Below are 13,108 nucleotides of genomic sequence, written 5' to 3'. Positions count from 1 at the left end.
CTTTTATAGATACTAGTTTAAGAACATTCTCCAGACTACTGAATCACACTTGAATTCATTTGACGGTAAAAATAGTTATAAAGTGGTATTTTCCCCCAAAGAATTACATTTTCCTCTTGATAGTGCCTGACCTTAGTGCATTGTACTTGATAAAGCTGCCATCAGTAGATAGAAAATCGCACTGGGAGACATTCATTGGCTATAACTTATTAAGAGGCCCCTGTGCAAACCAATATTCATGTTAGAGACATAAATACATTACATCACTCTGAGTGACTCTTCCTCAGTGCACAGCACGTTCTAAGTGGATGGCCTCGGGAAGGCTGCTTGGACCAAATCCCTTTCCTGAAAAATGACTTAGGTTGGTGGAAGACAGTAGGCATACAGCCATTCAACATCAGGGTGCTTCAACTTGCCACATATTCTTATCCGGAAGATTCACTATTGGAAACAGTCAGCAGGTCATGGGAATCTGCTAGGAACTTAGTTTTCTTGAAATCCTCCCACTTCTTAACCACTGAAGAGTGATGGTAACTACATGAACCATCTCCAGTCAAGCTAACATAGTGAAAATGCCATAAGTAATCACAACTTTTGTTTTAAATGGGAGAATCACCAGCCTCCACTAAAAGGGCAATGTAAGTAACCAGTACAGAGGTTCCAACAGAGTGGGGTCTGGGAGGGTTTTCTGGGAGTGATCGCACCAGAGTGGAGTCTGTAGTTACATTTGTAGAATCCAAGTTTGTGCTGTTTTGTGAATTCATGCATTTCTCTGACGAGTATTTCTTGAGGAGGTACTATGTCCCAGGCCCTGTGCTAGCACAGAGGGACAACATGATAATCTGGGTGGAGACTTCCTGATTTCCCCCCTCCCCCTGCCGGGGAGCTGAGAACTTACTTGTGAAGATAACACATGAACACGTAACATTAATAATCACAGATGGTAATAAGTGTCAAGAGAAGGGGAGTAAAAGACAAAGTGAGGTGACGGGTGGGGGCACTGCTTTAGATAAGATGGCCAAGCAGGGAAGAACTTCCGGAAGACAGGACATTGGAGCTGAGGACCCGAAGGAGTGAGAAGTCATGTGAAAAATGGAGGGACAAGCATTTTGTGCAGATGGAACGGCAAATACAAAGAAAGACCTTGACAGTGAATCAATCTGGATGAAACAGAAAAGACGTGAGTGAGAGCGGTGGACAGTGATACAAGATGGCGGGAAAGGCGGGACGAACATGTACAGCGTAGGAGGATCACGGGGCTGCTCTCTTGGGATAATGAGAAGGGCAGGCAGGAGTGGAAGGAAGGTGCTAGTTTTCTGAGAGAAAGGATTACAGTGGTTTGGACTTGGCTGGAGATTAGTGGATAAATCAGGTATATATCTTTCAAGACAAAAAAAACAATCCAGAGGCCATCACATGCAACAACTCCTTCTCTGGCCAAAGCTCACACTTGGAAGACTATTGTAAAGCAAGGAATTGAGCAAGCAAACTCCCCAGCCCTTCCGTTGCCTCGAGGCTTTTTGTTTCCTGCTCATCTGCTTGTGGAAACTCCAGACATGACAGCTACAGGTTTCTTTGTGCAAAATGGCTTTCTGTTACATTTCCCGGCACGTTATGGGGAAGGTTTTATGTCCGGCTCAGTAATAGTATTCATGAATCAGAAGTTCACAAAAGTCTTGGACAGAACCCCTGCAGCTGCCTATTTCTGATTCCCAAATAGCCATCACTTCTGGTCAGCCTCATTCCCTAATAAAATTAAGTAGTTCATGAAGTTAACTGGATTGACTCTAATTATTATTTTTTTTCCTAAGAGTTCTTGGCATCTTGGGAATAAGTCCAGAAGATTATAAAACTAGGCAAAGAGAAACAGAAGCGCTTGAGATTGAGAATAACAAAATTAATTGCCTTCCCTTTGATGTGCTGTATAGGGTTATTATAAATATTGCTGCAGCCTGGGTTTGGCCTCCAGTGTGCAGAAAGCTTGCTTCTCCCAGGCTCCCTGCCCAGAACTTCATACCACCCGTCAATGATTCACTTCTGCTACTTTATTTATTGCCCACTCTGCTGCTGTTGCCAACCGAAGTCTGAGTAGATCATTTTTTCATATCTTCATTTACTTAAATGACATAAAAATTAACCTTCTGTTAAAGGAAGTCCTTTTTCCCGTGAAATGAGGGCATAAATTGATTTTTTTCCCCCTTGTGCAAAACAGACATGAAAGCCGAAAGGCTTGTATTTTACAGCCCGCAGATCCCACCCCCACCCCCAATATATTGTGCCATGTTGTTCTGCCTCTTTAGTGAAGATTGCTACAAAGAACATTTAAGAGTCTTAAAAGGGACACGTAGCTGTTGCGGGGATACACCGAGGAAGAAAAAGTGCTGTGATATCAGAGTTCATTTTCCGTGACCTGCAACCAAATGTCTTTCATCTGTGAACTGGTGCATTTTCCGTGACCTGCAACCAAATGTCTTTCATCTGTGAACTGGTGGGAGAATTCAGCTGTTATTCGGGTTCCTTGATGTCTCCAATTGCAGACAACTGAAAAGTTGGGTTTAATTCCTATATTGTGCACACTTTACGTCTGAGTTTGAACAGGAGCAGTTGCGAGGGACAACTGGATTAGACTGCCACACGTCAGTCCCACTGGACCGCGTGGCTCTTACGGGTAGCACGGCCTGTGAGAACTGAAGCGACCCCACACATGCATTTCTGCAAGCCTCGCTAGGCTGATTAAGGAGATTGGCTCCCCCAGATGGAAATCGAATCCAAATTTAAAACCACATTTTGCAGACCCATTTTCTTTTCCTTTCTCCCTTTTTTTTTTATTATTTATTTTGCCTTCTTTTAAGAAATGTGGCAAAAAAAAAAAATCCACCTAGATAGAAATGTGGGGGAAATGCTCATTTTTAAAGATGCAGGGAGTGTGGTGGCTGTGGTTCTGGGACAATGAAGTACCACTGTGAGACGGTCCCATCTTCCGGCACCTGGCAGGATTGCTGGCAGCCGCCGCATTGCCCTTTCGAGAAAGTTCTGAGAATGTCCTTCCTGTTATTCGCAGCACCCCATGGGCCTTCTTTCACGATTGGAAAAGCTATATGGCTCCTCTGGGGCCTGGTGTTCAACAACTCCGTGCCCGTCCAGAACCCCAAAGGTACCACCAGCAAGATCATGGTGTCCGTGTGGGCCTTCTTCGCCGTCATCTTCCTGGCCAGCTACACGGCCAACCTGGCCGCTTTCATGATCCAGGAGGAGTTTGTGGACCAAGTGACCGGACTCAGTGACAAAAAGGTAAGGTCACCTTACTTCCCTCACTGCCCGAGGGGCTGATCTTAAATGCTCTCTTCTCAGAAGGGCCCATCCAAACCCATCAACTCTAAAGCACAAAGCCAGAGGGTTGGGTTTTTTTTTTTTTCTTTTAACTTGAATTGGCATCTTTCTAAAAATTTTAGAAACAGAACCTGAGGCTTAGCCCTCCCAGATCTAAAAGATTCCGGGTCTAATTTGGAAGCACCGTTTCCCCAAACGGTCATCTGTCATATTTAGAGAACGATGACGGTGGCACTGTGTTCCAGCTCAGGCTGGGGTTCTCCCTGTAAGAGAGCGCGTGGTGTTGGAGGAGACCCACGAGCCTGGACAAGGAGAAACTTGGGCGGGGTGGAAGTGGGGTGCTCTGAGCCTGTAGCGACGTCCCCGTTCTCTGGCATTGGTTGAGTCTCTAATGTGCCCCACGCCTGGATTTCTCATCTCTGACACGAAAGAAAGTCGTCTCTAAGGCCTGCCCAGAGACAAACTAACAGCGCCTTTGTACCCGTGTAGCCGGCCAGCCCCACCGTCTGCATTCCTGACTCACCTGAAATTTCCTCAAGGGCACAAAAGGAGCAGAGAGGCTTTTCATTCGCCACCGGCTCCTTTTTACTCAGACACCTCTCCAGCCCTCCCTCTCGGGGCGGGGCCGTGCTTCCAATGTCACACCTGCTGTCTCCAGTCTCTGCTAGAATGTCTGTCACAAGGGAGGCGGGGTGGGAGTGGCTGTTCAGAAAGGCACCCAGAGGAAGAAAAGAGGTAAACCGGGTGCAGCCTTCCGTTGAAATTTTAGGTTCGGGAAGCAAATCCTGACTTGCTAAGCTCAGCAGTGTGGGGACTGCTGCCTCACAAAGATTTTCTGTCTCGCGTACATGGATAATTGTCTCTCTTCATAAAATCTCACCAGCATGTCTTGCTGACTTAAGTCTACATGTATTCTTTTGGCATTCGTCAACAAACTGCTGAATAGAAAATCAACCATGAAAGGCCCTAACAGCTTATCTGTGACATATGCCGTGGTTGAAAGAGGTAGAGAGAAGGCCTGTCATCAGAAAGATGATGAGTGGCAGGGGTGAGTGGTTGGCCTCTCTCTGAACGCTTCCCACTGTGGCTGGAGTAAATGCCACTCTACCATGGCGACAGAGCCCTCTATTTATCTGGTGCACCCCTCAAGTGTTCCCTCCCTCTTGCTCGCACAGCCCCCCTCCCTGTGCCCTCAGTACCGCAAGCAGATTTCCACCACAGTGCCCTTGCACTTGCTCGGCCCTCTGCCTTGAATGTTCTTCCCCATCATCCATGGCTGGCTCCTCCTTGACTTTCAGGTCTTTTAGGGAAAATGTCACCTCTTGGGAGGGGTGTTCCCAGCCACTGTGGCGAACTTGGCAGCTTGCGCTCATACTCCCACGATACTTCAGTTCTAGTAGAGAGAAATAAACAACACACGCATGAATGTAAACGGGGAACAAAATTCCGGGCAGGAACAAGTATTATCAAGGAGCTAAAACCTGTGAGATTAACGTTGACGTGGCTGGAGGGGCTATCAGGGGAATGCTTAGGAGAGAGTTCTCTGGCACTTAGCAGGTGCTCAGGATATGTTTGTTGGGTGACAAATGCATGCTGTGTAGGACACTGTAGGCATCTCACCTGGGTCTCCTGGAATCCGTCTTCCAGCTCCGTGTACCCATCCCACTTTTGCTGACAAAGGCTCATAAGGGGGATCTTCACAGGAGGATCACCTTGGGGCACTAGAACGGTAAACTTCTGGAAAGGTTAAGTTCCCCCAATCCCTTCGGTTACCTCTCAACAACAGCTAACCAGTGTGGGAGCACAAAACCCCAGCCGTTCCTTTGCTTCTGGGCAGGGCAAACTCAGAGGTGCGATTTACTCCATGCTTTCATAGTCACGGAACCTGGCCGTGCCTCCTCGTTCCTCCCTGACGTTTAGGAGAAGAGATTGTAGCGAGAGAGGCAGACAGCAGTCCTGAATGTGCCTTGTAGTCCATAGAATCCCCCACGGCCACCGGCACTGGTTCGTGCCTCCCGTCACATCAGGGGAACGAAAATACGGTTCCTTGAAGAGGCAGGTTGAGGTACAGCAGAAGCATTGGGAACCAGGATTTTTCAGGAAAGTAGTTCGCAGCCTATTTTGCTTTTTGTTGCTCTTTTCAAAGGCAAGGGTGAGAAAAAAAAATCCCTTGCTACGTAGTTTTGGGTCTAAATAACATGGCTGCTTGTGGGAAAACTAATTAGAACCACTAATAATTTGACTGACCTTCTCTGGCTTTGAGACACCTCGTAACAGATACCACATCCTCATGGGACACAGCTCAGCTCCCAAGCTCAGAGCATTAGTGGCACGCAGATAGTTCGTTTAATTAAATGTTTGCTACAATTAGATAAACAGCAAAATTCTTGGAGTAAATAAGCTAAATGCTCCCAGAAGAGTAATAGCAGATACACCGAGAAAGTTTACAAAATAAAAAAATCTATATGGAATCAATTTATTTTAATACTGTACACACTCAGGTTTTTTTTTTCCTTTTTTTTCTTTTTTTTTTTTAAATCATGATTACCTGTGTAACAACTCAGGTTTATGATGCTTTTAAAGCATTTTGCAGTCTTAGTGCTTGCTGGGAAAAGCACCGTTGAAGCCCGTGGCGCACTCAGATGAGCTCGGGCTTCGGTTCTAAATAGGCAGGTTCATAGGTAGATGTTCCCCTAGGAAATACTAAAGAAAAGTTGAAATGTTGATGGGGAAGCTTCCCAAAAAGGGTGGGGGAGCTCCAAGGTGAATGTAGTGGCGAGAGCAACGCCAGGTTTGGGGTCAAATGAACCTGCGTTCCAACCCTCAACCTTGCCATAAAATGGTTGTATGGCCTTCGGTATGTCAGTATCCCCAAGGCTTAATTACCTAATAGGAGTGGGGGCGGGTATTAATACCTTTCTGGCAAGGTTAATATGAGTATTAGCAATAATCCTCACACTGTGCCCGGCACTTGGTAGTTTGTCCTGTTAGAACTGCTACTTCCTCCTTCCAGCCTCCGCCGCCTCCTCCTCCTCCTCCTCCGCCGCCTCCTCCTCCTCCTCCTCCTCCTCCTCCTCCTCCTCCTCCTCAGCCTCGCTGCCTCATGAGCTGTTCCGCACCTCTGGGGGCTGGGAGCATCGCTGCACCAGCTGGCCTCTTGTGACAATGGGGGGAATTCAGGAGCCTGCCTCAGTAGCAGAGCCCACGAATGTGTCCCGTGGAGTTGTGCTGTCCCGAGTGCTGCGGTTCTGCTGCTGGGTGGGCACCGGCTGCACAGAGGCCTCTGAGCCTCTCCTCCCTTCTAAGGGCCGCAGTCGGTTGATGCTGACCTCCAGAAGCTCGTGGGGCGTCACCAGCAGTTGCAGACCATACTCGAAATACAGCTCCACGTGCCAGTGACCCTTATCTGTAGTCACAGAAGACAGATATATTTTTAATTTTTTTTTAGTCTTTATTTATTTTTGAGAGAGAGCGAGAGCTCAGTGCAGGGTGGGGAAGTGGGAGGGGCAGAGATGGTGGTGGGGAGGGAGATGGAGAATCAGAAGCAGGCTCCAGGCTCCCAGCTGTCAGCACAGAACCTGACGTGGGGCTCGAACCCACAAACTGCAAGAACATGACCTGAGCAGAAGTCAGACGCTCAACCAACTGAGCCACCCAGGCGCCCCTAGTTATTTTTAATAAATGTGTAGTTTGGATGTGTAAGAGGAATAAAGAAATGTCCTGGTCCATTGCCACATTTACCCTAAGCATTTTATTCCCCAGATCTGCATCTGTACTTGCTCTGTCCTGAAGGGCTTGCCGTGTCTTGCCCCCTTGGATGACTTCCAGACTTGTTCACATACTGGATGGGAGAAAAGTTTAGAATATAACCCTCCTAATCCTTTGTTCTCCAGATTAGAAGGAAACTGGCTCCATTATTTGGCTAAAGTCACTTTGGGTGACAGCAGGTGATGAGGCAATGTGTATCAAGCCACGTATTCTTTGAAGGACCAAATGATTAATTGCAAAATCGGTCCCCAGTTTACACATGGAGAAACTGAGGCTTGGAGAACTTAGGCAGCTGCCCCAAATGACTCAATTCCTAAGGGGCAGATGAGGAGCTGAACTGTCTAAGCCTAAGACCAAGTGAAGGCAATGAACTTGACCAGGGAGTATAGTCTTCAGAGAGAGAAGCCCCAGGGAGTTCTGACTCCCTCCACCCCCGGCATCGTGATTACATTGCTCTGTGGTCTTGCTGACCATGGACATCTCTGTACCACCCTTTCCTCTGCTACAGCCCACATCTGTTTTGTTCTCTTTGGACACAGAACTCTCTGGGAGAAAGTTGCACAAGAAATCAATTCTGAAAACTACATGGACGATGTCCTCAGTGGGAGGCCCCGGGATTTAAGAGATGACCCACACTTGCCTCGTGTGCCTACGGTCTGTTTTTCACACTGTAGGTCCTAGCTTTTTAGTGAGCCCTGAAATTAATGTAAGGGTTGTGGCCATTAAAGAAATAGAACATCTCAGTGACATCAGAATAGATCACATGTAGAAAGAGTGCAGGGAAGTGGCACGTGTGTGTGTGTGTGGACAGGGTATACGTGAAGAATGTCCTAGTCCATAGAGTGTGTTTTGAGAGTCATGCTGTAAAAAGTTTGACAGCCTTGGGGCACCTGGGTGGCTCAGTCGGTTAAGCATCCAACTTCAGCGCAGGTCATGATCTCACTGTTTGTGGGTTTGAGCCCCACATCAGGCTCTGTGCTGACAGCTCAGAGCCTGGAGCCTGCTTCAGATTCTGTGTCTTCCTCTCTCTGCTCCTCCCCTGCTTTTTCTCTCTCTCTCTCTTTCTCTCTCTCTCTCAAAAGTAAATAAGCATAATGAACATAAAAAAAAATTTTTTTTAAGTTTGACAGCCTTTACTCTAGTGGGAAAGGTTTTTGGATCTCGGTGCTGGGCTGAACTTTGTGGGGGTGATGGTACAGTTAAGGCCTGAGAAGTGTGGAAGTTCACCACTGAGGCTGAACATCTGCCTCTGTCACTGTGCAAACCCAAGGTAGGGACCAAAGCAAACCTGTAAAGAGCTACGTGGCCCCTCTGCTGCAGACAGGGAGTGAAGGGGATGACATCTGGTCAAGTGGACCATCTCCCATGCCTTTGGAGATTGGAAGCAGCTGACACAGCACCTGGATTTATACAGAGTACTTACCTGTGTCCCCAGAGCAGGCGGCTGCCGTGCCCACGAGCGGGGCTGGTGCCTCTTCCTCTTTTGGTGATGAATTGAGGCACTGCCCGCCAGAGGGAGTGCAAAGAGCATTTTGTTGTTCATGTGCACACACACACACACACACACGACACACACACCACACACACACACACACGCACACACTCTACCAATGCAAGGCACCCAGCAGGAAGATCTCATTTGGCCAATGTATGGCCACTTCCCCCCAAATGCAGCGGTGGCTGCTTATTACACAGCGGCTTGCCTAACTCAGGGGACACGATTTTCAAGTGGAAATTTTAATTAATGGTGAAATGAAGTGTGAGTCTGGAAGGAAGAATGATGGTTGTGGTTGGTCTGGCTCGGGTGAACTTGGATGCCTTCTTCAGCAGTTCTTAGCTGCGTGTAAGACATGCTGACCTAGAAGTCTCAGATGCCTCTGGATCCTAGCCCTGGTCCCGCCATGGGTTTGTTGGGCGTCCTTCCCTTCTGTGGGTCGCACGGTCCTCCCTCTAAAAGAGGAGTGGTTACTAGCGACGGACTTTGTGGAAGGACAGAGTTCAGACTTTAACCTGAGGTCAGGCATAGGTGCGATGGAATTCTGGGCTGCTGCTTGCAAGCAGTGTGATCCTAAATAGGTCATGTAACCTCCCTCAGGCTCAGTTTCCCCATCTGTAAAATGGAGCCTCTAAGATTTGTTACCTGGCAGATTCGTTGTGCAGATTAAATGCTCCAGCATCTGTAAAGTCCTTGGCACAATGCTGGCCCTAAGCAAGTCCTCAAAAAGTGCCAGTCATTATCATTACTGTATAGTTCCAGAATTTCCTATTTCATGGAAAAATGAAGCCCAAGTTACTTTTTTTTTTGTCCATGCTGATAATAAAATTGAAAAGTAATAATAACTATTTTTGAGTGCTCATTCTGTTGCAGGCACTATTTTAATTACTTGACAAATTTTAACAATTTTAGAATGCCCCACTAACCCCTACAAGAGGAGTACTGATCTGGAAAATAAATGGAGGCAGTATAAAGTGACTTATCTAGGGTCTCATAGTTCATAAATGATAGAACCTGATTTTGTAACTTTTGAACCTGAGCTCACACTTGTACCTATTGCCCTCTGCTGACTCTAGATTTTAATTCTGTTTCTGGGACTCAGACCTAGTACTCTTGACTCCTAATCTCACTGGGCTGTCCCAGGCACTGCACTTATGAACACAATATCAGTCAATCAGGGAAGACAAGTGGAGCATGGACAGCCAACCTTAATGGAGGCTTGAGAGCCATTCAAGATATGGGCATCCCCAAGAAGCTAATGGTTCCAGCTCAAGAAACGTTCGTGGAGGCTGCCATTATGCCTGGAATATATTAGGCCCCCAATAAGTGGGCCATGCATGAATGAGCGACTAGGGAATGAGTAAATGGCAAACACAGAGTTACTGTAGGGGAGGAAACATAATTTTCCCTCTACCCTTGCAGGTTCTTGGCTGAGACACCTCTAAAACAAAAGACAGATGAACAGGAGAAAAACAAACAAAAGTTTAATAGCATGGATACATTCTGTAGACATGGGACATGCCCAGGAAAGCCAAGTAACTCTTTGCGATGGTCCAAGCCACCAACTTGACCACTGTCACCAGCTAAGGACAAAAGAGAGACACGGGGGGCGGGGGTGAGGAGTCCTGTTAGGGGAGCTTGTCAGGAAAAGCACAGTAAACAAGGATGAGGGCTGTTCTATAGACTTAAGTTGGTGCCTTCAACAATAAGAGTTTCTAGAGATGAGCCATCTTCCTTCTCTAGGTGCTGAGAGGCAGACACGCCTACCAATATCAGTGTGTCTCTTACAAAAGGGCTTTTACTCTTCAGACCTTGTCCTGTGTCTGCTGTTTGTAAAAATAACCAGCCGAAGAGAATCCTTAGGCCAAGGAGGCATATCCTGGCGTGATACATTGTGTTGTTCATCATTGCTCAGGGGCGGTCATGGTAATTGTGAATGAGGTTCAGACAAGGGAGTGATTGGTGGGGAAAACAGAAATTTCATGAGAAGGTAGATAAAATGAACCGAGTTAAAGTAACACCTTCATTTCGGCACAGTTAGTGTTTCCTGAGCACGGCCCGTGTGCCCACCGCAAGGCCAGTCTATAATGGGGCTGAAAAAAGTTAATCCAACAAATGCCTGTTGCACACGCAGCCAGGCCCTGTGCTCGCCTCTGGGGGGACAGTTGGGAATGAGACAGACACTGTTTCTGACCTCTCAGAGCTCACGGGCCAGTGGCAGGTGGGATTAAATAAAAAAGGAAACAGAAATGAATGGTTTTTCAGCTGTCCTGTGCTAGGGCGTGCTTATGTTTAACTCCCGACACAAGACACAATGGTGGCTGACTTCTCCTCCTTCTTTCTTTGTCTCTGTCCTGTCTGTCTGTCTGTCTGTCTCTCCAGTTTCAGAGACCTCACGACTATTCCCCACCTTTCCGATTTGGCACGGTGCCTAACGGCAGTACCGAGAGAAACATTCGTAATAACTACCCCTACATGCATCAGTACATGACCAAATTCAATCAGAAGGGAGTGGAAGATGCCTTGGTCAGCTTGAAAACTGGGTAAGGATGATGGGGATTTGTTTTCTTTTCTGCAGGCCTGCCAGCCCATAAACCTCACAGAAAATGACTCTGCGTGCCTTGGTGCTTACCTGCCTTCGCAGCTGTGTTTTCTGGAAAGTGGCTGTGGTTCAGATGAACCCCACGTGAGGGCTCTTTTTGTTAATCTCATGAGCACCACAGGTTTCCTTCTGAGTCGTGTTAAGGAAACACAAATCCAGGACACTTGAAAATGCAGAGACCCAGAGGGGTTTCTTCAAGTGATAAAGAAGTTGGTGCAACCCTGTGGGATATTTCAGCCAGAGAGAAAGATCTAAAGGGTCTGTTAGCTTCTCGAAAGTGCTGAAAACAAAGTGCTGCAGACTTTTATCTGATTTGGGGTAGGAGTTTTTGGCGAGTGGCCGTATGTAAAAGCTGATAGTGTAGCACTGACGAAGCAGAAAGGAAAGCTGGAGAGAAGAGCAGCGTCTCTAAAGGTGCAGCCGATGTCTCCGTCCACCTGTTGGCACTGTAGAGTGTAGCCTACTCGGAGGGAGGACCTGCTGAGAAAAGACCGCAGAGGCTAGGATCTTGGGAGGTGAAGCTGGAGTGTGCCTCTCCTCCCCATGTTGATACCGTGTGTGGCTTGGGACAGACGCTGAGTTGTTCCCAGCCTCATATGTAAGATGGAAATCCTAACAGGACCTAATTCATAGGGGTTTTGTGAGGATTGAGGGAAGATGTGCCGGAAAGCATTTTGCACAGACACGACCCGACTGCCAGTGCTCTTATTTGGTGTAAAGGTTAAATTCTCTTCTGTGGCCTCTTCAAAATGCTGAGGATGTGCAAAATGCATCTTGGGGGTGTGAGACATGACTGTTGTGCATCATCCCGTAGTTTTGTCCACAGCCTCTTCCTTAGGGGCCCTGTCTAAACCCTCAAGCCCAACCTCCGCACGATTTCCAGGAGCTTTGGCCGGTCGCATTTTGTCCCTTCAGTCTCTTTGGAATCTCTTTGGTATCTCAGCAGGGGCTGGGACAACACGTCTTGAGAAGTCGAGGCCATGGCTTACCCCAGACTCGTTCACGTGCTGCGCATTCTAGCTCAGAGTGATTTTTAAAACATCTCATCGAGGCCGGACACAAATGCAGAGAAGATACACACATTAAGGACAGTGCTTGACGACTTTGTCCAAACTGACCATTCGTAGCCAATCCCTAGAAACCCTGCCACGCCCTTTTCCCCCCGCCACCAGCCTCGCTTCTAACACCGTAGACTCATTTGGCCTGTTATTCTAGCATCTCAGTAAGATCACACCAGACGTCTTCTTTTCCACTCGCCTTCTTTCAGCCCAGCAGTCTGTTTGCGAGATCGCCGCGTGTCACTGCAGGTCTGTCATTGCCGTGGCGGTGTGGAAGTCCACTGTGGGGACATGCCACAGAGTCATCCTCGTCTGCTAGTCGTGAACGTTGGGGTGGCGTTCCATTCGGGGATGTTTGGGGTAATGCTTCTAGGGGCATTCTCACACATGCCCTCGCTGCACAAGGGAGTACACTGCCCTTGATACATACTTAAGACAGGAATCGCCGAGCTGTGAAATGCATGTGTGTTTGATCTCGGTAGATACCAGAAAATTCTGATGCCTTTCCAGTTGAGCCCCAGATATGGGTTTTGTATGTTTGTTTCTGCCATGGTCTTTTCTTCAACATACACTGTCGGTTTGGACGGACCATGAACACAAATGTGGATGACAGTGGTTAGAAAGAGCGAGTGGAGTCTCGCTGGCCCCATCTCTATCCATCTGTCACCCAGTGCAGCAAATGGGTTGTTTTCTTGCTTTCCCATTTTTTTTAAAAAAAAACAATATGAACAAAAAGGAGTCGAGGAATGGAAACGGTTCCTAGCCATAAATCGTACACATTGTTTTCTGGAAGCCATATAATAATTACGACATCCATCCCAGCAAACCTGGGCAGCTGGCAGCTTTACTCTAGAC

The 13,108-nt window shown here is 47.5% G+C and overlaps 1 protein-coding gene and 1 non-coding gene across 2 annotated transcripts in view; one reads left to right on the top strand and one right to left on the bottom strand.

The window, feature by feature from the left end:
• Positions 1–13,108, top strand: part of GRIN2A (glutamate ionotropic receptor NMDA type subunit 2A) — a 363,632-nt gene that overhangs the window by 301,627 nt on the left and 48,897 nt on the right. The window contains exons 10-11 of the mRNA XM_027043273.2: positions 3,062–3,291; positions 10,976–11,136. Of these exons, the coding sequence (XP_026899074.1) occupies positions 3,062–3,291; positions 10,976–11,136 (391 nt within the window). The remainder of the gene's footprint in view (positions 1–3,061; positions 3,292–10,975; positions 11,137–13,108) is intronic.
• On the bottom strand, positions 6,906–6,990 carry TRNAR-UCU (transfer RNA arginine (anticodon UCU)). The gene has a single exon. It is a non-coding gene; the product is annotated as a tRNA-Arg (tRNA).

This window comes from Acinonyx jubatus, chromosome E3 (assembly GCF_027475565.1).
Source record: "Acinonyx jubatus isolate Ajub_Pintada_27869175 chromosome E3, VMU_Ajub_asm_v1.0, whole genome shotgun sequence".
In the NCBI taxonomy this organism is placed as follows: domain Eukaryota; kingdom Metazoa; phylum Chordata; class Mammalia; order Carnivora; family Felidae; genus Acinonyx; species Acinonyx jubatus.
Note: the sequence above shows the minus strand (reverse complement) of the source record. Positions and strands in the feature narration are given on the sequence as shown.